Below are 22,387 nucleotides of genomic sequence, written 5' to 3'. Positions count from 1 at the left end.
TTCTATCCTTGTTTGACTCCCTGTGCCAGTGGTTCATGGCTCCACCTTCTCAGGCAACGTTTTTCCATGAAGACATCTCTCCACGTGTGTAGAGATATAGTCAACGCACTGTACCAATCTTGTTGGCTCTGCTTTTGTGAAGGAAGGTAGTATGACTGATTAGAAAATCTACCCACTCTTGCCCAGTGCCATTCAGTATGGGAAGTCAAGCCTTACACTATAAGATTTTTCACGTCTTCCCACAATTGCCAATCAAAATAAAGGCTATTTAATGGGTTGTAGCATTTTCTCACATGAGCCTCCACACCCACCAGTTCACCAGCAGATGGTTTACATCCCATTGCTATTACCAAGCGACAGAGTCATTTCCCGTGTGGTGACAAGCAGTGGGCCTCCCTACTCGGGAAGTTTGATTGTCTTGTCTTTATTAGCATTTTGACTTTGGGTTGGTTTGAATTTTTTTGTCTCCGAGCTATGGTTCTATGCTATTGATTGCTGATTCTTGGGGTTTATTTCAGTTTTTAATTGGCTTTTAATTGCTTTTTAGTTGGCATTGAAATTGATGATTTCTAATGGACCCAGACTGCACATAGTCTTGAAGATGTTTCTCACCCAAGACAGCTGATGTTAAATAGCCAAAATTATTGAGCTCTTAGTTTACTTCTGGTTGAGGATTGGTTACTCTTTGTCTAGCCTCTGGAGCACACTTCACAATTGATAGAAATTTCTTTGGTCTGCCTAGTAGTCCAAGAACTGTAGTTGCTTTTGTTCCTGGAACATACATAGTGAGTATGGAAGGGGGCAGCATGGACAACTTAAATACAATTGAGGGACAGGGTCATGGCTACAAATCTCAATCCCTGACTGCCACAGCTGTTCCACCCCCTGGGGATTAGTAACACATGGAAGATTATATTGCCAGGTGTGCATCCTGTGCAGGCTTGACTGCTCCCAGAGGGTTGGTGTGCAACACTTGTGCCAAATATGGAATTGAGCGTTTCCACATTGCATTAAAGACATTTCCATTTCAGATTACTGTATTTGTTAGCCATTGTTCCTGAGGCATTCATAAAAGCTGACTTCTGGGGTAAGAGGAGGTATGGGACCTTTGATTGTGTCATTCGTTCCATTTATTTGTAGCTCTCTCTGCCTACCTTTCATCTCTGGGACAGCTGTAGCTACCAGCATCTGTTACCCTTTGCAGAAAAGAATGGGATGTTACAGCTGGCTGCTCCCTTTCAGCTTACATTGTGATTCCATCTTGTTTTGATGTGAGAAATCAATGAACATGGAGGGTGTTTGAAAGAAGTGAGCTTGTAGCTTAGGAAGTAGAGCGTCTGTGGCAAAATTTTATGGTTACTGCTTTTAAACCTACTGGTCCTTTGTGTACAAGACTGAGTGAAATTTTAAAAACAACTGATTCCTTAGTGTTCAGAAGGTTGATTATTTTTCTTCTTTCTAGGTAGCTCATGTGAATAAGTTTAGTGAAAGCAGCGGACTGGGGATAAGCTTAGAAGCTACAGTGGGACATCATTTCATCCGCTCTGTTTTGCCAGAAGGGCCAGTTGGACGATGTGGCAAGCTGTTCAGTGGCGATGAATTACTAGAAGTATGCCATATAGCCTGTCTTATTTCTGCTCCCTTTTTAAAGGCAATTCTACTGGAAATTTAGCCTCTAATATTGATGCATGTACATATAAGCATGTCTGGCCATCTGAAGTCCCTAGAGGGAAAAGTGTCTAGCTGTATGTATAAATCGATCAATCTTTATTATGTGGTCACAGTCTTGACAAGCTGTAAGTATAAAATCACAACATACTATAATATTCTACTTTGCAAGTCCCATTCATCAGTATGAAATTTAAACATAGATCTACACTCTTTAAAAGCCACGTACATATATGTAACTTTTAGAAATGCTGTCTGAGTATAATCTGACTTTTAGGAATCCTTTTTGAGTGAGATTTGGACTTAAATTATATGTTTGCTGTGTTGCTACTTTTTCTCTGCAATTCTTGAAGGGTACCATGTATTTGTGACATTGAGATGTTAGTTTATTTTTTTTTCTGTTGATTATTTTGCCTTCTGTTGGTAGGTAAATGGAATATCTTTGCTTGGAGAAAATCACAAGGATGTAGTAAATATCCTAAAAGAACTTCCCGTCAAAGTAACAATGGTGTGTTGCCGTGCAGCTCCACCTGTTAGTCATTTGGTAATGGATGAGGCTCAGGAGACAGAGCAGGTAAAACAAGTGCCTTGTATGTACCAGATGTTATAAGTTCGTACCCTAGATTTATTTATTTCCAGCAGCTCATTCCATAGACTGCTGTTTTTCTCAGGAAATGTGTGAGTTCTTGCCTGTGATCCCATTCATAAACACAGCTGGAGTAACAACTTGAGAATCCTTCCAGGTACTCACTCATTTCACCTTGCCTCATGCTTCAGACGGTGCTTGTTTCGAAGTAGATAAGCCTTCTGTGCAGCAGTATCTCAGAATCTCAGCTGCGGTTCTTCTTGGCAGAGTGGTAGCTTGCAGTAAAGACATACACTCATAATCCTTGCACAAAGGAAATGTGCAACCTTGTAATTTACTTTTAGACCTCGAAATTCATTTGAGTGAACAAGGAATAGCTTTGTCCCATTGTAGTGACATTAACTCATCTCTTTCAGCCCCTGTGTTCTACCGAGAACCACAGCTTGGTTAGGATCATTTCTCTGATTGTAACAGAATCATTTATTTCCAAAACTCCTTTAGACATATAGAAGTAGTAGCCTAGTTGCTTGAATCCAGGCCTGTAATTCAGAGTTATAGCAACCTTCCTCATTGCTTGTGAAGAGAACTAACTAGAAACTGGTACTTTGTCCAATAGACCTTCTGAGTAAATGATTTATTGTTAATATCAAAATATAGTGCCATATAATATATAATATAGTGCCATTTCCTCCATGTTTGGGGTGGCTTGAAGTGTTTTGAATGTGGGAATAATAGGAAGTACAAAAGGCTCCCTGTTGCCTACATAGCTTTCCACCTGCTTTTCCTTCCATCTTCTCTCTAATTTAAAGCTAACACACCTGAATGTACACATTCAAAGGTTGAGTGGGAGCTGGCAAAAGCAAATCACTGTATTCCCACTTCTCAATATCCATAACCCCTTTTGATCTGCTATCTTATCTATGTGTACACAGAAGTAAGCTGTGGTGGATTCAGTAGGAGTTACATCTTTGTAAATTGGTGTATTCAGTAGTGTTTACAACCTGAACTTTGGATCAGATTGCTAGATGATTTCATGCCATAGCTAGAGCCCAGTTCTTTGAAAATGCACATTTGATATTGAGAGCAAAAGAGTAATAGTATTTTATCTGTTTCTTACCACAGTGATTTTATTATATGGTACATGTATCACAATATATTGCACATCATATCAATTGTAATTCAAAAATTCATTTAAGGGAAAGTAATCTATGACCTTTTTAGCAGTAATGGTGTGCATGACAGATAATTTGTGGCAGCACAATATTCGTAGGTTTATTTATTTAAAAAGTGATTGTGTTCAATTTTCTAGTCTCACATAGACCTTGGTGGACTTCTTGGCTCTTCAGAGACAGAGGAAACTAATGTGGAATTGGCTAATGTGGGCCAGAATACGGATGAAGTTCAAGGATCTCCCTTGGCAATGTGGGAAACAGAAATACAAGAAATTGAGCTGGAGAAAGGAAGCATGGGGCTAGGCTTTAGCATATTAGATTATCAGGTAATTTCTGGTGTTTATTTCTCAAAAGGGGGCACTTACTATGGTGAACTCTGTCCTCTTTTACACAAATGCATATTTGAAAGTAATAGCAGATATTGCTGCCAAAAATGCTGCACAAATAAACTTGTCAAACTATTTCTAATTACCTTCATTCATTTTGTGATGCCTTGGTGCTTCATTTTGAGTAGGTTTTTACTTCTTACGAAGAAAGCAGTGGTCTATGTGGAATGTCACTGTGAAGTTGAAATTGACAGAGTCTGAAAGCCCGGTTTGCTCTGAAAAAGCTGATTGCAGAGGTTCATGGCAAAGTTGGTCAAGTTTTAGTGCTGTTCTTTGAGCAGGAATTACATAATGTACAGTTGCTGTCAGACTTTCCAGTTACTGGTGTGGAGAAGTTCAAATGGTGCTACAAGCAACCAGAGAGTTCTGAAAAACATGCACCAACATTTGTTTGATTATATTATATTATATTATATTATATTATAATATAATATTGCCTTCAGGGAACTCAAGGTAACTTATACAATCTGCCTTCTTTGCTTAATCTTATCCTCACAACCACAGGCTGTGGTTAAGCTTAGAGTACGTGATTGGCTCATAGTCACCCGGTGAGTCTTATGCCTGAATGGTGATTAGAACCCAGATCTGCTGGATCCAGGTCCAGCACGGTCACCACTATGCTCCAGTGGCTTTCACGGTTTCGAATCTAAAAACATACGAGACATTCTGCGGCATGTTTGTGGATATCGCCATGGGTGGGAAGGCATTGCTTTACGTTTCTGGGTAAACTAGACATTTCAGCAGCTATGCCTAGTTTACCCTGGATTCTTAAAAGCCCCCACTCCACGTCCACTCTAGGGTCCTGATCTGGATAGAGTGTTCTATACCTAAGCTACAGGAAACATGAAAAGCTGCATTTTAGAGACACGTTGATAGCAATATATATGTTGGCTTTGGCTCCCATGATTTCAGGTTAGGAATTGTCAAATCTTAACACACAGTCAGTGATGCTAGACATCTGAATATGTGAACTTGATCTTAGAGCATCTTTGGACACTTATTCAAATATAGGCCTGCCATGTTACTTGGGAATTGTGTTATACCTAAATACTATTGTGCGGAGAAAAGTTTAAGTCTAGTCCTCTGCCTAGCATTTTACCTTGGCCTCTCCAAATCAGGGAAGGATTTCTACAGTCTACAGTCCCCTCACATTCTGAAGAAGCAGAATCTCATTTACTGATACTTCTCTTAAGACCATTCTGTAATGTCCTGAGTTGGTATCTTCAGCTGTGACATTTATACAGCTTGATTCAAGCATTATGGAGTTTGATGTGGGGCAAAGCCTATGTAAAATGGAATAGTATATTTTATGACAGAGGAAGGTGACTGGTAGAAGTGGTCAACAGTTATATTCATATGAATTAAATATCCTGGAGGGGATGCATAAATGACATTTCACCTCTCCTGCTTAGCAGTGTTTTGGAGATACCACTATGTAAAATGTTTAAATAGAAATGTTTAAATGTTTAGAAAGCAAATCTATGACATAGGCTACTAGACTGTTGAAAGACCTAGTGGGGAATGTTACCTAGATCTCATTTAATAAAGAAGGTTTGGGGGTATTTATTTCAGAAATGATTCCTTTTTCTAATGGAAAAATGGTTTTCTAATGGTTTCTTTTTCTAATTACTAATAAAGTATGTTTGAGATACTTTACTTGAAGCAAGAATGATAAAGTGTTTTTCCATAATATGATAGAGGTCAAATTACATTACTTTTCCATTTGAATGTTCCATGAGTTGATTATTTTGTTACTTATAGAGAAACATACATCTGTTAGAAGACTTTCAGTTGATCACTGTCTGGATCTTTCCACTTTTTAGCATGCCCAAGGATGTCCCACATGCCCGTGGATAGCAAGAAAGATGAGACACGTTTTTTACTTAAGGGATACTTTATATTATTGCATTGCAAAAAAAATACAATTGTAATAGTCTAGTGGCCCCTCATGTGCATGAGAACAGCTTTGTAGACATTATTATTATTATTATTATTATTATTATTATTATTATAACATTTCTATGCCGCCCCTTGCCGAAACCTCGGGGCGGCTTACAACATGATAAAATACATTGAAATACAATAGTACATAATAAATTACCATTAAATATAACAATACAAAAAATACATTGATTTACAAATACAAAATTAAAATTATCAGTATAAAATAAAAATATAGGAGGAGAAAGAGAAGGAAGAAGAAGTTGCCCAGGCCAGATCATATGTTTTAACAATTGAAATGATGTTTAAATAAAAAGGTCTTTACCTGGCGCCGAAAAACCAGTAACGACGGTGCCAGGCGGACCTCTTTGGGGAGTGAATTCCATAGGTTGGGCGCCACCGCAGAGAAAGCCCTCCTCCAGGTACTTACTCTCCTAATTTCTTTCATGGAGGGTTCCCGGAGAAGGGACTCTCCCGCAGATCTCAAAGGGCGGTCGGGCATATACGGACGTAAGCGCTCGTTCAGGTAGCCAGGACCCAAGCCGTTTAGGGCTTTGTAGGTCATAATCAACACCTTGAATTGGGCCCGGGCTTCAATGGGAAGCCAGTGAAGCTGATGGAGGACTGGAGTCATGTGAGCATAACGCCCCGTCCCCGTCAGCAACGTGGCAGCTCTATTTTGCACCAACATAGACATAGACACACATTCAGCACCTTCCATGCAAACATGAACTCCACCACTTATTGGGCATTAGGGCAGGCACTGCTGATAAAGAGCTTACCGATTCCCTTGCATGGGCAAAGTTTGCGTATAATGTATTGTGTTAAAATTGAGAATATGAAACTAAAATTATGTTGTTATTTCCTCCCTGTTTTAACAAGGATCCTGTAGACCCTGTGAATACAGTGATCGTGATCCGCTCTCTGGTCCCTGGAGGAGTTGCTGAGCAGGATGGCAGGCTTCTCCCAGGAGACAGACTTATGTTTGTCAATGATGTCAGCTTGGAAAATGGTAGCCTGGAGGAGGCTGTGCAAGCACTGAAAGGAGCACCAATGGGAACAGTTAGAATAGGAGTTGCTAAGCCATTGCCTGTAAGGATGTTAACTTTATCTGTTGGGATTTAACATTCTGCAAAGAAACCATACAGGGCTCTTCACAAATACATTTATTTGCTCATCAGTTGATGACTCTTACTTTTGAACTGGCCCCATTTTGTTTGAAAGCTTTGCTGTGGTGTTTCATCTGTGATCGTTAACTCAAATGGGCAAAAATCTTGGTGCACTAATTATCAAGCGATAAACCTGTGTTTGTGAACCAGCCAGTAGTGTCTCTGATCTGGAAGGAGATCTGTGTTTGGGATTCATGAAGGTGGCTCACCTGAACAGTAGCATCTCCTTCTGACCTCAAATGAGACTTTGTTTTGGGAATGGGCTGCATTGAGCGTAGTAATGTGAGAGGTAGGGATGTGGACACCACCATTTTTCAGAAAGGGTAGCAAGGGAACCTGGTTTTAAAAATTCTTCTTGATGGTTTTCACATTATGTAAGAATAAATGGAATGCTCTTGAATCAGAGTACTGAATATATTAACTTGGAACTGCTTCTGTGCAAGCATAGGATTCATTCAGACAGATTTATTTCAGATTTATTTATATTGGTTTTGTATGAGCAAGAATGGCTGAATGTGTTCCATTCTTGAAAAGGTCTGGAAATTTAATATCTCTGAAGTATTTTAGTCATAGTGAGCAGAACTGATCTGATTTGCTGATCTGATTTACTTCCACTAATTTGTTTGATCAACAAGACAAAAAGTTTTTGCCCTATGGCTTAAGAGAGATCTTTTGAAATTATAAGAAATGTGCATCTACTTTTTTCTGATTCAGCCAATTGCAGTGCAAGTGTTAGTAGAATAACTTTCCTATATTCATCCATTCTGAGTTTTGCAAAAAGTGCTGAAGTTTGTTTTCAATTGTTAGTATTATTGTATTGAATTTATATCCCACATTTTTCTTGTGAAGAACCAAAGGCAGTTTATGTAGCTCCATTTTCTCCTCACAACCACAACCCAGTGAGGTAGGTTGGGCCAAGAATGAGTGCCTGCCCCAAAATCACCAAGTGGGGACTAGAACCTGGATCTCCCAGTTTCCCAGTCCAACACTCTAAGTACAGCAGCTCTTTAACGTAACACAAGAAGAGTAGGTTCCTTGAAACTGAGTTAAATTGTTTTTCATTACACATAATGAGCTGCTTCATTGGTATTTTTGAATGCAGAAATGCTACAGGGTTTTAAAAATACTGATTTAGGTCTCAAACAGTATATTCTAGAGAAATCCATGTTCCCTATCACTAAAATAAGGTTAATGATTGGTTTGGGAAATACGATGATAAGAAAGTCCATTGCAATTTCAATAAGAAATAATATACTTTGTTTATATAGCGCTTGGAACATACACTTCTGTATTAAAATTGTGCATGTCAAAACTTCTAATAGTGAGTGGGGAGAAGCAGCATTTATAGCGAGTTTATGAGAAGTACTATCTCTCAGTGACTTGCAGCAAGGTCCACAAACTAGTTAGGCAGTTCTTTTTAGGGGAAAGCTGGTTATACTCTGCTCCAATCACACTGCATTAAGGTAAGTGCTATTGAGTTCAGTGGAATTTATTTACAAATATTTGGGTTTTAGACCCAAGGGTAAGTGGGGTTGAAGTTGGTGGGACTAAATAGGCTTTAACCCTATTTACTAGGCTTAATTTATTGGAAATTAGGCTCTTAAGCAAGAAATAGAAATATAAAGAGGTAGTTACAAATCATCATCAGGTCCAGAAGAACATTCCAAATTCCTTAGTGCCAGCATCAGAGCATGAAGTCCCACTCCTGTGCACAGATGAAAGGATACTGCAAACCCATAGACACCAGTATTCAGTTTTTCAGTTTCCTCCCAATCCTGGTATATCCTTACACTTGCACAGGGCTATGATATCATTTCCAGCAATCTCTCTTCTGTTCTGCACATTCATGCATTCATTCATTCGTTCATCTAAAAGTTTCTTAACATTCCGCATGCTGCATGTCCTGAACACTGGCCATCATGCAACTCAAGAGCTTCATTCTTTCTGCAGCTTTCACCAGAAGAGGGGTATGTTTCTGCTAAGGAAGATTCCATCTTCTACACAGCCCAGTCTTTTGAGGAGGAAGGGCTAGCTGATTCAGCCCTCTTCCATGCTGAGCTGGCTCTGGTTAGTGGCCACTTCCTTACCATGATAATGTGTTAAAACCCTTTTATTCTTTTGAATAGCATTTGTTTAAGGGCAATGTAGGAAGAATATTGCTGCTGTAATGCAAACAAGGCGTGCTTTGGCTTATTTGAAAGGATTTATGATGATAATGGTTACTTAATTCAGTCAAGGTGCTGAAAAACAGAAAATATCAATTATATAGCAACAATAAACCATCTAGTCAATTTCTTTTATATACAGCAAAACAGGAAGTACATTAGATTGGATCTCTGAAACATAACACATGTGTAGATCCATTATCCCTTTTTGAGAAATCTGTTGCTGTACATAAGGAAATTAACTTTGCACTCCTACATTTATTCTTTGGAATTTATGACCAGGTTTTCATGACACATCAGCCCGCTGTGGATTAATTTAACTGCAGCAGACATGGTGTGTTCTAGGTGTCTGTAAGCGCCCTTTGTTTACCATACAAAGCCATGTCATGCAAAACCTTAAAACAAGCTATAGCTTATTTGAGGCTTGTCTGCCTTCTGAGACAAACATGTCTGTACAAACGGCAAGCTGTAAGTGCGCTGTTGCCACCGCTTACCTATTTCAAATGGTGGCTAGCCCACTCCTTTCAGCCCTGCAGGGAAATTAACATGATGGCCTAATGTTACACGTGAACAACCCCATTCTCACTTGGATTGATTTCTGGGTAAACAAGTGTAGGATTGGCTTCCTAATCACCTATTCAAAAGATGATTTGCATAACATATTGCTACAAAACTTTATTATCTATTTGGTTTATGGAATATTCTGTCCTAGGTGTGAAATGCCTAGATTATTATTTTTAGTAGTTAACTAAAATTTTGATCAAATAGTATGGCAGATCATCTAGCCAAAGCCAGCCACTTCTGCATTCCAGTGACTTCACTGAGAGAAGCGCACCCTGTAGTATCACTTAAATAAAGGGTTGGTTACAATAATTTCCAGGAAACAGCTATATGTAAGAGTTGCTGGTATGTCAACTGGAAGAGTGCTAGGAATATAGTTGAACAAAATGCTTTTTCTATATATTTCTTTAAAAAGCAATTTTTTGAATAAATTCAAAGTTTAGCAGATAGCTTTGCATTGTAAAAAATAAAATACAATGTACAACGGAGGAACAAATCTTTTACGAATCTTCTGAAGCTGCCAGTTACTTTTGCTTTATGTTACATTTTAAAGTAAAGAAATAAGCCATCACCGAATTGCATCTTAGCGGTCTGCATAATCTGGTTAGGCAGGTTACTTGACAAAGGACTGATGGAGCTGCTCTGCTTTTTATTTTGTTACTCACCTTTGCACTATTGTTTACTGAGTGGACATGGTGATCCAACTTGCACATGGTGAGAAGCTAGCATGGGAGAATTTCCCTTCAGGGCTTCTCATCTGGGTACCAGCCACCATTTTGAAAATTTATCCCATGGCAGATGACTCTGACAATGCAAGCCACCTGCAACCCTAATATAAGCCATAGGATTTGGGTGGCTTGTAAACCACCCCAACATACCACCCTCACCAGGTTTACACATAAAAACAAATCATGACTTGACCCCACTGCTGCTTGAACTTTCAAAATATAAAACAGTAATAAAATTCACTCACAGTGGCTTATCCTTACATAGGAACCAAGTAATGGCCTATGAAATACTATTTGCTTACCGCTAGGATTCTTGGGAGAAACCTCTCCAGTGTAAAGTTAACCTAGATTTAAGGATAAGAAAATCTAGGCAGTGGGAATGTATAAAATCTCTTAGGCTGCAATCCCATGTCCATTAAACCCTGTAGAACTCTGACTGGGTTCATGCCCCATAACAACCCATACTCAAGACAAAGTGTGGCTTGCCATGAAGGCATGGGTGTTTGTTGCTGAACCTTGAATTGTTTCAACCTGCTAACTTCAGCTGCACTGACACACACTATGGTTTGTTAACCATAAACAGCCCATGGTTTGTTGTTGGGTTGTGAACTGAAGGTTGCTGGGTTCTGAGAACAAACATATTAACAATTCATGGTTTATAAACACAGCAGCCTACCTTTGAATAGCAATCCAATGTTCAATCAGAACACACACTAAGCTTTGCTTATGGGGTTGTTATGGGATGGGAAATCAGTTGATGTCATTTCTGAGAAGCTGTAAAACTTATCTAGTACTTACACAAAGGACTGAATCAAAATTTCATATAAAACAATTGAAATTAGTGAAATTTAATTAAGCCTGGGTACAGCCCTATATTACAGTCCCAGGGGTTCTTTGGAATACAGTATAATCAGAATCAGTGTTTTATTGATATATTTATTTATTTTAAAGTTTTTTTTGGTCCTTCATGGTTTGCAAAAATCAGTATATCACCATTAGAAGTGGTAAATTTATTTGCAATCAGTAGTTAAATATACCAAAGGTTTTGAGTGGAACAGATAAGTTAAAAAGTCATGTTTTAACTTGCATGATTTTATTAAAAATTATTATCCAATTCCTAGCTACATTACTTTGATGCTTCGAACCCCATATAATGCGTTGAGAAAGGAAGTAATGTTTTGAAGGCGATATAATATATTTTGAATCCAAAGTGTTACTGTTAAATTATGACAAAATTGGTCACAAGTATTGAACTGCAGATTTATTTGAAAATGGTGTGTTTCTACATGCTCTCCTGTTCATTTTATTCAAAATGCACCTGCTAAGTCCAGCTTTTTCTCTGCTCACTCAGATTGCAGTACTTCAGTCAGGTTCTTTTAAACTGGCTCTTTCTGGATCAGTTCGCATGCAAGGCTTGGTAGCTAAACTTCTACCACAGGAACTGCTTCCCACATCTCTCCAGTAATGTATATAGGAACCATGAACAACACACGAAGAGAACCTAATGTTTATTGCTGGCTTATGGACTGTGGGTTGTTTGTGGTTAACAAACTGATTTATTAGTATGGTTGGCTTTGCCCCCACAAAACACCATGATTCAACCACATGTACAAAGCCTGTGTTGTGTGAAGCCAGTCTCTATAAAGCAATTTCATATGTCCGCTGTTGACAGCTGAGATTATTGTTTCCACATCTGCATCTCTACCACCTGTGAAAAATGCCCCCCATTTAATATGTGCTTTATTAAACACATATTTTAATAACAAGCTAATTCGCAATAGCTTGGCAGTGATCACAACTTTCGGCACTAGCTGCACATTTTAAAACTTGTTCTGTAACTGGGAGCTAGAAGTTTGCTTTGAAAAAGATTAAAGCTGAGCTTCTTGAGACACAGAATTCTATTCCATATAATTCCATACTTGCACAGCAAAACATAGCATAGAGGCTCCATAGCATTGCTTATAGGTGGCTTAATTTGGCTGAACTGAGAACAGGCACAATTCTCCTGCAACTGAGTAGGAGCTTTGTAGTAAAGATCTAGTACTCTTGCACCAGACCTGCGTATTCAAATTAAATTTTCGCTGTTGAATTTCATGGCAGCTTCTGCTTCATGTTTAATTTTAGAGGGAGGAACATTTGATTCTTATTTTTCTTATTTTTGCTAAATTTGTTTTACTGAATTTATCATCTGGCAGAAATTTGAGATTATATGCATGGGGTGCAATGGAGTATTTCGTCTGAACTCGGCAGTAGGAGAATTACACCCATGTAATTTGGCAGTGACAATGCTTAATGTGTATGAAAATGTAATTAGTGAACCGGTAGGGACATACATTTACATTTTAAGTACAGCATGCGCTTAATGAGAATCATAATCATTTGAAGTACCAGTTAACAGATTTTTAACCTGTGTTAGCTGAAATGATCATTGTTAATTTTTCCACTTTTGGATGAAACAAATGTAAAAAGAATATCCAATCAGTAAAGCAATTTGAATCTTAGATATATAATGCATTTAACATATTTATTAAAGATTTAAAATAGATGTACTTGGAGAAACTTCAAAGAAGCACAGTATTTATATGCTGTCATGGCTAAGAAAAAAGATTTTTCTTAGAGATTTTTTTCAGTTACATGAAAATACAATCATTTCCCCCTGCACACTGCCTATATACTTGAAAATGTAGACCCAGATTGTGTTCTCAGGTAACACTTATGTATTATTGAATTTGAAGATACGGAGGCATTGTTGGAAAAGGTGAATTGCACATCAAAAGATTTTGTGTATAAGAGATTGAAGAACAAAATAGTAGGAAGTCGTTAGCCACAGATGCAAATGTTTGAGGCTTATGTGGATACGAAGATACCAAATAGTCTGACTGATTAAATTGTCGTTGCTGTTAGGTGGACTCAAGTGAAGCAGATCTAGTGGAGGAATCCACCTTTGAATCTCCGTATTCCCCAGACAATGATGGTACATTCCAGTCTTCAGTTTCAGCTCTGCATGGCAGCACCTGTGCTGATGATCTGAAGTATAATCTCTCACTACCCTCTTCAACTCCCAAGGTAAAATTGAAAAAAAAAATCATTTGATTGATGTGATAAAGCAGCGTTGAATGTGAAAATGTTTGTCTGGCAGTGTTATCGATGTAAAGATGCTAATGTTGTCATGGTTGGTTCCATCTGTTCGTAGGTTTGTTATTAGATTAAAGCGCAATTTCATTTACGTAGTAGCATTGATTGAACACTTTTCAGACTTTCAGAAACAAATTGTTAAACAGATTGTTTTTTGTATTGTTGAAAAGACAGTATAATTTGGCTGTGATCCATTAAACTATTGTTCAAATGAATCTAAATAATTATGAGATATTTTCAAGGTTTACGTAAAAGTAATGAATATTTCTGCATGCGTAACAGTTCAGCATGAAAAAACTGCCCATTTTCTCAATTTCTGTAATTGCAAGCAATTAGTTACTCTGTTTCGTTGGCAAGTGAGCTCTCAAAATGATACAAAAATTAACTCCAAAGTAGCAACAAAATGTTAGAATTTTATTAGATTAATCAATAAAGAAGCAGTTTTAAAAGAATAAATGTATCAATCCCATACCCATAAAAATATTCTTTCTTTTGCTTGATGGTGTCTTTGATTTTCTCTCCCATGTTAGTTTTTCCCTCCATTTCTTGGCAATCTGTCATTGTTTTAGAAAAAAAGCTTGAGTCATTCCATGTGCTTCTCTTAATACTCATGGTGGACCTGGCATCATCTTTGCTGGTAAAGCTGATTCATTTTCTTGGTTGGTTTGCAGAGTATATTCTTGAAAAGAGGAGATACTCTTCTTTCACACCTGAGATTCACCAGCTGGCTATATCCCTTCTGGAATGTATTTCAGCCTTACTGGCCATGGGGCTGACAGCCGGAGTTTATCTCCTAATGGAATTTCCTAATCCACAACAGAATGTACCTTTGCTGTGCCAATGAGACAGATTGCGTTGTTTAACTTAGTAATTGTTACTTAAAGGGATTAGGCAGAGTGCATGCTGGGAAATGTGCATTCTGCAACACATCTGGTCCTCTAGAAGATGTCATATTGGCATTTCTGAAGTTGCTCTTTCTCTCTCATTTATCTTCTAGGAGGATATGAGTAAAATCCTTAAACTCAAAATTTCAAGTATTGTGTATTTCACTTTGCTGAGATAAAAATACCTGCAGAAAAAAAGAGGCCTTGTGGCTCTGTGGCAACAATCCAGCAACTTTTATAAGTGTGTGGAGATACTTTGCTGTTCATTTCAGGGAGCAGAGATATAAGTAGAGTAACAGCTATTTTTTCTCCTTACTTAGAAGAGCACAAGAAAACTCCCTGTGTGGTGATTTGGATCATGGATCCAAGTTTGAACCAAAATGAATGCAATGTAATTAGCTACAGTTGTAAAAGAGGCCCATTGTAGTTTTGCCAGCCATTTTTTAACGTACAGAAACATTTGATGAAATGTCACCTTAAAAATAATATGGGTATTTATTTTGCTGATATTTTAACCGTTAATCTGTTTTTAATGGTATTTTTACTAGAATGTGATATGCCTTTTATGAATTCATTAGTTCTGTTAAGATGAGGTCAGTATGCTTTTATTGTTTTTACTGTTTTACTGATACTTGAGTTTTGTGTTGTTATACTGTTCTTATATATTTATTGTTGTAACCTGCCTAGAGAACCATGTGGCTAATGAGTGGGTTAGAAATCAAATAATAAAAATAAATACATTGATGAACTCATATGAAAGCAGGGTTGGATTTGATGATCTTATAGGACCCTTCTGACTCCCCTCCTCTTGTTCTGTTCTGTTCAAATTTAATTTAATAAATAATGTAAAAATACTAATGTGCTATCTCCTCTCTCCTGGCTGCTCCCCTGTCGTAGCCAGATTTTTTACAAACTTTAATACATTCAGTAGGCCTCATTGTTTAACAAACTTTGTAGCTTCCTACAAAAATAGGAATAAAATATATTTAAGATTTAAAAAATAACTGTCCTAGTTTAAAAATAAAAATGTAACATTGAAATTCTTTTTGTCTTGTTTGATAGACTGTTTGCAGAGAAGGTTCAAATGCCTCAAACAGTTATCGGCTATCCGACCAAAACTTGTACACTGCAGATCTAATGGAGAGAGGAACAGAGAGCAAATCTTCCACAGAGGTTTCTGTTGAAGAGCCTGCTGGATCTGTTTCTGTGAATCCAACAACACATTCTCCTAAGAAACAGGTCGAACATGAAAATACGAGCACATGGAGAGAGTCTCGAGTAACAGCTGAGGTCTCACACAATGCCAACTTAACTTCCAGACTGCCACCTGATTCTGCTGGAAAAGTAAGGATTTCATTGTATTTTTGATGAAGTAATATTAATCTGTTATCATATCCCAATCAGTCTTATTGACCTGGCCAAATTGTGGAATAACAGCCTGTCCCTGGCCATCAGCATGCCTTTCATGACCTTTCAGTAGTGCAGAGTTCCCTTGATTAGGATGAAATCAAATGCCACTGAAGCAAATGGGTAGTCGCATGGACTGCAAATACCATTCAGCTTGTGGCATAGACCTGTTTTAAAGAACTGTGTTACAGCTGTCAGCAAAACATCTCGAACTTACTGTCCAGCAGAAATCTTCAGTACGTTGCTAAATCAAGGCTGTCTTTGCAAGAAGATCCTAAGTGAAGGGATGGGTTTCTAGGTGCACGGTTTTTTGGCACCTTTGCTAATCTGCCACGTGCAGCAAGCAATATGAGTTTGATTCATATGTGGATAAAGCATCTGTGTGGTTGTGAACCAGGGCACAGAACTTGTTTCATCCCAAAGTCTAAATTCAATTTTAGAGATGCTCTAACTAGCTACATTGCAATGGTGGGTGGAGCCCAGAGCAAAGGGGACAGGGCCAAAATACAAGGTCTGCTGACATCCCTCACGATCAGTAGCTAAACCTTAGGAGAGGCATTTCAACCTGTTAGAATGAGGAAAAAACATGCAAACATGGGAAGCCACCAAATGGTGGTCAGGTGAAAGGAGGTGGGAACAGAGAAAGGGGGTATGGCCTTCTGGGGAACACTAGCTAGGTAGCTAGATTTGGCCCATGAACATCCCTCAGCCTAAACTGTGGCATACAGTTAGCCATATACTCCCACCTGCTCTGCTGTGTTGGAGATCCTTATTGCCTCACTGCAGTGAAAGTTGTATGCATGCTGATGTTTTAGCACTGAACCACCATGTTACTTAATTTTTTTCCTATAACTCAGTATGATTAATTTAAAGAGGAATAAAAGCTTTGTAAGCAAATTAGAAACACACATTTTCTTATTACACGAATGCCTAGCAGATTGGGAACCATCTGTAATTTGTAAATCATGCAAAATCCAATAATGTTTCCCAGTTACTTGCTGTTATGAACTAACACTTATTTTCTTCTTATCAGGATCCGGCATTCTTGATGGAAAATAATAGTCTAACCCATGCTGGGAGGTGCTCCACAAGTCTAAATACAAACAAAAACAAGTTTGAGAAAATTATTACTATTGCAAAAGGCAATTCAAGTTTAGGTAGTGTATCTAACTTGACTCTGTGCACCCTTTTTCTGTTGATATTCACATTTCTACCGTGTTGTCCCCAGAAGAGAGCTATATAATACCAAGCCTCATGCTGTTTAATTTGAAATGTGTATGTTTTGGTATGCTACCCCAGATTGTGTGATTTCACTGACGGGAGCGTCTTATGTTATGTTATGTTGTTTGATTTGTACCTTGTTTTTCTATTGAGAAAACTGTTAACCAAGGCAGATCTCTGCAGGATCTGAGGTAGCTGAGCAGTGAATGAACTCTGACATATAGAAGAGCAGTTACGATTCAGACACCCCCACGTGTATCCTCCAGATGGCTTTGGCTTAAACTCCCATCATCCCCAGCCATGTGACCTTTGGCTAGGATGATGGAAAGAGCTGTCCAGCATATCTGGAAGTTGCCAAGTTGGAGAGGGCTTGATTAGATAGCATTAGATTATATTCAGTATAATGCATCTTCATAAATTCTCATAAGGCACCCCTTAGATTGTGAGCATTCTGTGGGCAGCCTGGATCTTAAATGTCTGAATTTAAGCTATTATGTTAAATAAATTTGCACTTTCCCTCTCTGCTGTGAGCAGGTATCACAATTAGTTATGCCCCCCCAACCCAGGAAGGCCAAAATCTTTGTGTGTGTGTGTGTGTGTGTGTGCGCATGACTCCTTCCAATTTATCCTTTTCCTTCACCTAGGACAGAGGCTGTGTATCTTCCTCCCTGCAACTCTTCTAGGCCTTAAATAGTTTTTATTTTTGTCTGGTTCTTACCTTTTTTGCATTTGTTTGTTTATTTGCAAGATTTGTAGGTCACTCTACTTTTAGTAAAAAACAATCTCCAGAATAGGAGAACTGAAATAGCAAATTCAGTTCTTTAATCTTAGATTGTGTCAATAAAACTGCAGCTAGTTATTCACACTTTTTTAAAGAAAAATATCTTTGCAGGTGCTGCCATCAACAGGCAGGGAGTTCCACAGATATGTATCAGTTCTTTCTCTTTTCCTCAGCCTCCTTTTTTTAAACCTTTGTAGTCCATCTCTATTTCTCCACTCACTGTTGTTGATGATGTTCCCACTGGTGGGAAAGAGAATAAGCCTACACAATAGAAGAGGAGCTGGGAAGCTGAGTAAGGGTGAAGAAGCAGAGTTCTTCATGGATTGCTCAAACCTCTGGCAAAGCAGATTTATTGGGCACTTTGAAGGCTGAGCAAAACTGCTGTTGGTGTTCAGTTGTGTCCATCCCACCAGACATCCACCTCCAGGGCTTTCCAAAAGCAACACGAGCAGTGTGCCATCACAGCAGGATCATGCAGATCACCCCAATAACATCAAACCAAACAGCCAGAGAGGCAAAGGCTCACATGGATTATACAAGGATACTTGAACGGCTCTTCTCAGCCACATTTCAGAATTTTGAACAGTTCCTGTTCTTGGGTCTCTGTCATTAAAAACCTACCTTCTCAATACCCTTCACTAATTATGCCAACCATGAGAGAACACCTATTTGGTGCAGGATTTTTCCCCGAAGGTTTGGTGACTTCTACTTCACAGGCATCTCACTCATCCATGCCACCTCTTCCCTTCTGTACAACTCTGTCTTCCTCCTCTGTAGTAGGAATCATAGCTTAATAGCTAACTGCCACAATTGTGGCAGTCTTTGCTTCCATTAAGTTGATCACTAGGCAGGAACTAAAAGACAAGATTTCTGGTGGATCCGTCAGATTCTTCATTACTGCAAAGCTAAAGAGAGAAAGCAAGGGAGAAAAGCCCATCCGTAAGCACTCTGGATGGAGATGCAGGCCTTGAGCCTACTTCCTTATAACATCGTATTTATCAACTGAGTCAGCGGATGCATCACCTGACCCCAGGGATACAGCAGGAGGTCCACATCACACTTCTATGTGGATACCAGTCTGGCACCACAGTCAGTCATTGATTCTCCACATGCCCAGGATTCCTCTGAATAGGAGGAGGAGGAATCGTCTGACCCAAGTCCCTCTGAGCAACTCGTTTTTCAATATGAAGGGAACGTACAGCCAGGACTGTGGACTGATCTGTATTGTCACAATCAGAATGTTGTTCTGGCTTTTAGGAGTGTTTTTCTATTAGAGTAGTGGGAAGAAATCTAACATGTTCCTATTTCTTTTGGATTATGTTTCTTCCATTCAGTCAATAACTTTGTTACAATATGGCCTCAGATCTCATTAGTCTAGTAACCTCAAACTAAAGTATGACTGGTAAGTAGGCTATGGTACAGTTTGGACTAAAACCTCATAAAACTGTCCAGACTACCTAATAATAACCTTTTAAGTTTGCATCCTGTATCCTTTTGCCTGGGAGTAGGCCCTATTTAGCCCAGTGAGGCTTATGTCTGAATAGATATGTATAGGATTGTGCTGTCAAACTAGTCTTACTGCATCATTATAGTGCAATACCCAGAAAACCCAAGTTCGAAGAAGGATTTTACCATGGACAACTTCCAGGAAGCAGAGAAGCCAGGGCCATTTTCCTGTCTGGGGAGAAATTTAATATTATTAACTTACTTGGACTGAAGTTGCAATAATTTCTTTAGCCATATCAGTTTTTATTTTTGGGGTGTTTAAGAGGCAGGGTAACTCTGGAACCATGACTGTCAGCGTGACTATATTCGCAGGGAAATATGCATAAATTCTGAGTTGAATTTTTGTCCGCATAGGTTCATGGTAAGAATTGTTCTTGTTACACACACGGTAAACTAATCTTTTAATTATTCTTTCTTAAAGGGATGACCGTAAGTTCCAGTAAGGATGGCTCAGGAATGATAGTCCGCAGCATTATCCATGGTGGTTCCATAAGTCGTGATGGACGAATCGGTGTAGGAGACTATATACTGTCTATTAATGAGGAACCCACCACTAATTTAACCAATGCGCAGGCACGAGCCATGCTGAGGAGACATTCTCTTATTGGACCAGATATAAAGTATGTGGAATCAAATACAGATTGGTTGACATTCAAGAACTATACTTGGGTAGTGGTAGTATTGAAACAAAGGATGCTTTATTCCAGATCTGTATTTAGTTTAGTGCCTTTAGAAATGAAGTGCCAAATGCATGATTTTTAAATGGATAGACCAAGTTGAAATTGCCTGTGTGACTCTACTGAACAGCTAAGCTTTTGCTTCTCAATCAACCAGCAGATTTTAATGAGCATTCAAAGACTGAAGTCTTAATATACCAGCTCATCTTGATAGTCCATTTGTTTCAGCCTTCAGGGCACCAGTACACACACGTCATTCACCAAAATGTTTTCTTCAGTGCAGAAAGCAGCTTTCTGTATGCATGTTTTCGAGCCGCTGTGGGGAACATTTTTCAGCCTAGAATTCAGTTGTACAGACGCTCTTGGGGTTTGCATCCTAGTGGTGACTGGGACTGAAGGCAAAGTGAGCAGGACCTGCCAGCATATTGTAACTTAATATGCTGCCAGTAACTAAGCATTAAGGGAGGCATTTCGACCTGCTATAATGGGTACAATTTGAGAAACTCATGATTGACAGTTGGACAAAGTGGGTGAGCGCAGAAAAAAGGGATCATAACCATCTATGGACCCCAGAATGGCTGCATTTGGCCCCTGAGCCAGAGTTTTTCCACCTCAGCTTTATAGCAGCTTGATGCCCTCCTGTCGTATTTGGATGGCAGGTTGCTTGAACCCCAACTGACTTGTATGTCAAGTCAGTTGCCCAGAGCTCCTGTTGCTTTGTAATAAGGGGATGTTTTGTTGGTTCATCATTTCTAAGATGTTTTATTGCCCTTGATCATTGCTCTCAGTCACTGCTCAGTCATATCTATTTACTATTTAATCAAAGATAGAGATTTATATCCTTTTGGTACAGAAAATCAGAATGTTTATCTACCATGGGAGCAATGCTGCCTTTTTGCAGAACATAGAGTGAGTAGCAGTAACAGGGCAAGAGGAAGGCCTAGCCTGGATCAACTTTTCCTTGCCTTCCCCGTTCTCTTGCCTGTTAGTAATGACAGCAGACAAGGAGAGCTGTCCTCATTGACCACATAATATTACTTTCTGTCCTCCCTGTTCTCTTGCTGGTTTCTGTTCCTTCACATGAAGTAGAATGTTTCCTGGATCCTTTTGCACATGCGTCTTACTCCTGCTCCGGTACTGGATCCAACTCTCCTGCAAGTTGGAAATTCCCTTGCACATTTCAGCTCATGCAACAAGACTTCTTTGCCTCTATAGTTCCCCATGCATTCCTCAGATCTGCTCTGAAGTGCCTCCCAACCTCTGGAACAGAATTGGGGTGCATGCAAGGCGAAATTAATTCTGCCAGCCGTTTTTTTCAGCTGGTGGAATAGCATCTATAATACATTTTGGTGTGTCCTCATGGGACCTGAGTTGCACAAAGTGGAAAGAAGTACACTGCTTTGTTGTGCTGGCATGTGGCTGGATCCTTTCCACCTTGCACTCCATGGGGAGAACACACAGTTGTATATCTCACATGGCTGAAAACATTTTTTCAGGAAGATAAACTTGGAAACTTGTTGGAATGTTTAAAGGTTGATATTTCTTTACAACAAATTATTTTCTTTTAGGAATATTTCAATAGTAAAAAAGTTGCTAATTACAGAAACTATGACACATGACATTAAGTCAGAATAATAATGTTATAAATTATAAATCTCAGTACATCTTTGACAAATATCAGGAAAACAGTATTTCATTTATTTAAATTTATATTTCACCCTTTCTTTGAGACATAGTGTAGGGTACCATGTTCAAAAAAGATGCATAAACATATAAAGAAGCAGAATATATCCAATGGTTTGCAACTTGCTTATCTGTATTGGGTTTTTTTTTCAAACAGTCTGTTATTTTTAATACATATTACACAATATCTTTACGGGTTTTTCAGGTAGGAAAAACATAGAAATTGGCACTCATTTATAATGAAGTGATTTGATCCACAACTGTTAAATCAGTGTTCTCATTGCCATTCGCGTAATTTGCAGTGAACGGGACCTTGTATAAACAAACATTCTTTCCAGAGCTCTTGAGTTCAGTATAGCTTACATTCCAGCAAGCCTCCTTAGAGTTGTAGCCTGTGCGTTCAAGAGCAGATTCTCAGTTCCAGGTTTATGTGCATGTGTCTTATCAATCTGTCGATCTTCATGCACAAATGCATGCAGGGGTGGGGGGTTTCTAAGCAGAAAAGCAGATGTGTGGCCTCACCAGAATGTGTGGGCTTCACTCCTCACTTCACCTTACATTTCTGTAATAATGTCTAGGGTTTTTGCTTTTAGCAGCAGTTGTAACAGCTGCCTGTAACATCTGCCAGATAATTATCGAGCTGATTCAGAATTCACCTGCCTCGACCGAACGTGTGGCAATGAATCTCTGATCAAGGAATAAAAGATTGATTGCAGT

General features: G+C 38.8%; 1 protein-coding gene across 21 annotated transcripts in view; it reads left to right on the top strand.

The window, feature by feature from the left end:
• Positions 1-22,387, top strand: part of MPDZ (multiple PDZ domain crumbs cell polarity complex component) — a 126,494-nt gene that overhangs the window by 44,105 nt on the left and 60,002 nt on the right. For 20 of the 21 annotated variants that reach the window (XM_044427698.1, XM_044427699.1, XM_044427694.1 and 17 more), the window contains exons 14-22: positions 1,463-1,609; positions 2,096-2,242; positions 3,564-3,752; positions 6,636-6,845; positions 8,873-8,989; positions 13,281-13,442; positions 15,458-15,739; positions 16,836-16,959; positions 19,732-19,930. In XM_044427698.1, coding sequence (XP_044283633.1) covers positions 1,463-1,609; positions 2,096-2,242; positions 3,564-3,752; positions 6,636-6,845; positions 8,873-8,989; positions 13,281-13,442; positions 15,458-15,739; positions 16,836-16,959; positions 19,732-19,930 — 1,577 coding nt within the window. The remainder of the gene's footprint in view (positions 1-1,462; positions 1,610-2,095; positions 2,243-3,563; positions 3,753-6,635; positions 6,846-8,872; positions 8,990-13,280; positions 13,443-15,457; positions 15,740-16,835; positions 16,960-19,731; positions 19,931-22,387) is intronic. The other variant, XM_044427706.1, reaches the window with a different exon arrangement.

This window comes from Varanus komodoensis, unplaced genomic scaffold, assembly GCF_004798865.1.
Source record: "Varanus komodoensis strain SLA01 unplaced genomic scaffold, ASM479886v1 scaffold19, whole genome shotgun sequence".
NCBI lineage: Eukaryota > Metazoa > Chordata > Lepidosauria > Squamata > Varanidae > Varanus > Varanus komodoensis.
This window is presented reverse-complemented; position numbering and strand designations above follow the sequence as displayed.